At 47.2% G+C, this 3,031-nt stretch overlaps 1 protein-coding gene across 1 annotated transcript; it reads right to left on the bottom strand.

The window, feature by feature from the left end:
• Positions 1–844: 844 nt before the first annotated feature.
• ttc36 (tetratricopeptide repeat domain 36) lies at positions 845–2,499 on the bottom strand. Its single transcript, XM_079733935.1, has 3 exons — positions 2,342–2,499; positions 1,902–2,090; positions 845–1,258 (listed from the first exon to the last, which is right to left on the bottom strand). The coding sequence occupies exons 1-3, from the start codon at positions 2,448–2,450 to the stop codon at positions 993–995; spliced, it is 564 nt and encodes a 187-aa protein (XP_079590061.1). The 5' UTR covers positions 2,451–2,499; the 3' UTR covers positions 845–992.
• Between the last annotated feature and the right edge of the window lie 532 nt (positions 2,500–3,031).

Genomic DNA, 3,031 nt, shown 5'->3' with positions numbered 1-3,031 from the left:
CAGAGTAGTTGAAAGGGTAGCTAGCTGGTCAAACAAAAAATTCTTGAAGAATGAAGGATGAGATAGACACTTTTGACCAACATATTGTTTACATGTGGTACCGATATCAAACACCAGCAGCGACATCTAGTGGATAAAAGGTAGACTATTACCGAATTTAAAACGTAGTGTGACGTGAATTTTTATACGCACACACCTCCTCTTTAAAACGTAGCGGGACGTAGGTTGTTATACGCAGACACCTCCTCTCTCTTTAATGTGTTTTTAGTCTGTGTTGAACTTTTAACCACATTATTCAGTAATACATTTCAATGTTTAATTTAGAAAAAGGCTTAAGATTGAAGGTGATCTTATTGTACTCTTTTTGCATTTTATGATTGGAGTTTGCATTTACATTTCAAACAGATCATGTAAAATGTCTTCTTTAGCAACGTGTCATTAGTAGCGTTGTAATATGCTGAGTCATGTCTCTTCAGGTGTTTTTAGTGTGTTCAACTTAAAACGATGGCTCGTGAATTATTTTTAATATAACTCACAACATTTGTGTTGACAGGCTGCATGTCACTTTTAAACATTAGAGCTAAAGATTGCTGTGCATCATTAAATATCCATAGCATCTCATGATTGACAGATGCACCACGGGAAGCCATCAGGTAACAGTTAATAATATTAATTAATAAAATAATTTGCGACAGGAATTTTTTATCTCTCCATAATTGACTATAATTTTTAAAAAAGTATAGTATAGAAAAATAAACCACTATAGCCACACGCAAATAAAGAATTAGTAAAAATACAATCAGGTTTTTAATGAAACAAAGTGTGACAGAGGGCCACGCTGCAAGTAAACATTCACAGACGTAACGTTAGCTTATTATTTCAATTTGATCTTTGGCCCATTGTTAACGTATTCAGGCATCAGGTAAAGTAACGTTGAAGTAACCAGCAGCATCCGTTTACAATTTCATTCACATCACATTAAGTAAAGCAACTTATGTCTGGGTCACTTCCGGGTGGCGGAGCTTGTTGATCACCTCTGTTAGCATGCGGTTGCAAAGGGCGGCGTACGGATTGAGCGCCACGGCTTGCTGTCTGGCGAACTCGCTGCCGAGAGCGGCCGCCTTCTCGAAGTCTCCCCTGGCGTCCTCGTCGCGCTGCGCTAATCTGAGCAGCAGTCCCCGCTGAACGAGGGCCTGGCACGCCGTGCGTCCCACGCCTCCGCTCAGGGAGATGGCGCGGTCCAGGTCCGCCAACGCACCTGTAGGAAAGAGACAGGTAAGTTCACACGGGGACAGGTGTTTGTGTGTGTGTGTGTTTGTGTGTGTGTGTGTGTGAGTGTGAGAGAGAGACAGAACAAGGCAGCTAGGTACTTTGGTGGGAATTTGGCCCACGTCAATCGTTATTGTATTAAACTGAGTAGTAATAAAGGTACAATAACATGCAGCAATCACACAACAAACATACAAACATACAATCATCCGAGGACCCAGATGGGAGTTCACCCTGTGTCCCTCCAAGAGCCCCGCAAGAAGTCCAATGCATTTGCAAAAGCAAGGACCACTTATAGTGTTGTCAGGATGCTGAGAACAGCTCTGCCCACCAATACAACTAGAGTACTGGTTAACCAGATGATTACCAATTGGTGAACCTCCTCAAGATGTGATAAAGGGGGGTTGTAGCCCCCTCCCCCAGGGGGTCAAGAAAACAGGCCCATGCCAACGACAGGTAGAGAAAAGTAATGTGAAAAGGAAAGCATTTCCCAATTCCTGTACCAGTGCGTCTGTGCCGGCCATCAGGTTATCTGTGACGGTATGTCTCTCCGTTCCTCTGTGATCGTCTGGTTATCTGTCAGACCGTTTATCCGTCTGTCTATCCATGTGTTATGGGGGAGGTTGTTTTACCTGCTGTGTCGCCCTGGAGACGCAGGGCCTGGGCTCGGTTGTTGTAGGCAGAGGGTCGCTCCGGGAGGATGAGGATGGCCCCGCTGAAGTGATGAAGAGCGGCCTGCAGGTCCCCCCCCTCGGCCGACTTGACTCCCTGCGCCTCTAGCGCCTTCACCTCAGTGAGCCGCGTCGCGTCAAAGCCCCGGTCTGCCGGAGCAAGATAAACAGGCAGACGGTAAGACGCATGAGAAAACGCACACAAAGTAAAGCCAGGCGGCAACATCTTCCCCCAGATTAACACTTTAGGATTCCTTTTTCTATATCAAAATCGAATCAGGGATGAAATTTAGAGTTGGGCCCGGTTCCAATCTGGGCCGGGATGATAACAGGGTTTTAACGGCGGCCCGGGTAACGTTTAATAGCCCAATGCGCCCTTCAAATGGGAAGCGGTGTCTCACCGTCGTCTGTTAGTTCCTCCTCGGAGTTCAGAGCCGGGCCGGTGTCTCCGAGCGGGCTGCCCGGGTGGAAGATAGCCTGGAGGACCGCCCTGTCATGTTCTGAAGCCATCTCTCGCTAACGTCTGGGGAGCAGAGAGGAGAGGCGAATAAAAGGTAAGGAATTCTTACAACTATGTGGAGGCTCCTCGCTTCTCACTACACGGGCTGGTTCCCTGTTTCTCCTGTTTTTCCTTTTTTGCTAGCCAGCCTGCCAGCCAGCCAATGGGAGCTGGGGGTGGAAACTGGAGTGAACTTTGAGATCTTTCTGCAGTAGGACATCTGTGTTTGGTTAACTCAGCAGCACAGCACAGCACAGCGCTAGGCTAGGCTAAAGATATACCGCAGCACAAGGTGATAGAGAGAGAGAGAGAGAGAGAGAGAGAGAGAGAGAGAGAGAGAGAGAGAGAGAGAGAGAGAGAGAGAGAGAGAGAGAGAGAGAGAGAGGAAAACGAGGAATGCCATAATGATAAAAAAGAGAGGAAGCAAGGGAGAGGTGGATGAAGGGAGAGGGGGTGTAGAAGGAGAGAAGGCGAGGGAGAGATAACGAGATGAAGGGGGGGGGGTGACAGTGAAAAGAGACCTGGGAGCAAGGGAGAGGGGGAGGAGGTAAGAGAAAAAAGAAGGGAGAGATACAAAGTTAGAGGAGAGCTG

This window comes from Pollachius pollachius, assembly GCF_949987615.1.
Source record: "Pollachius pollachius genome assembly, chromosome: 3".
Taxonomy (NCBI): domain Eukaryota; kingdom Metazoa; phylum Chordata; class Actinopteri; order Gadiformes; family Gadidae; genus Pollachius; species Pollachius pollachius.
This window is presented reverse-complemented; position numbering and strand designations above follow the sequence as displayed.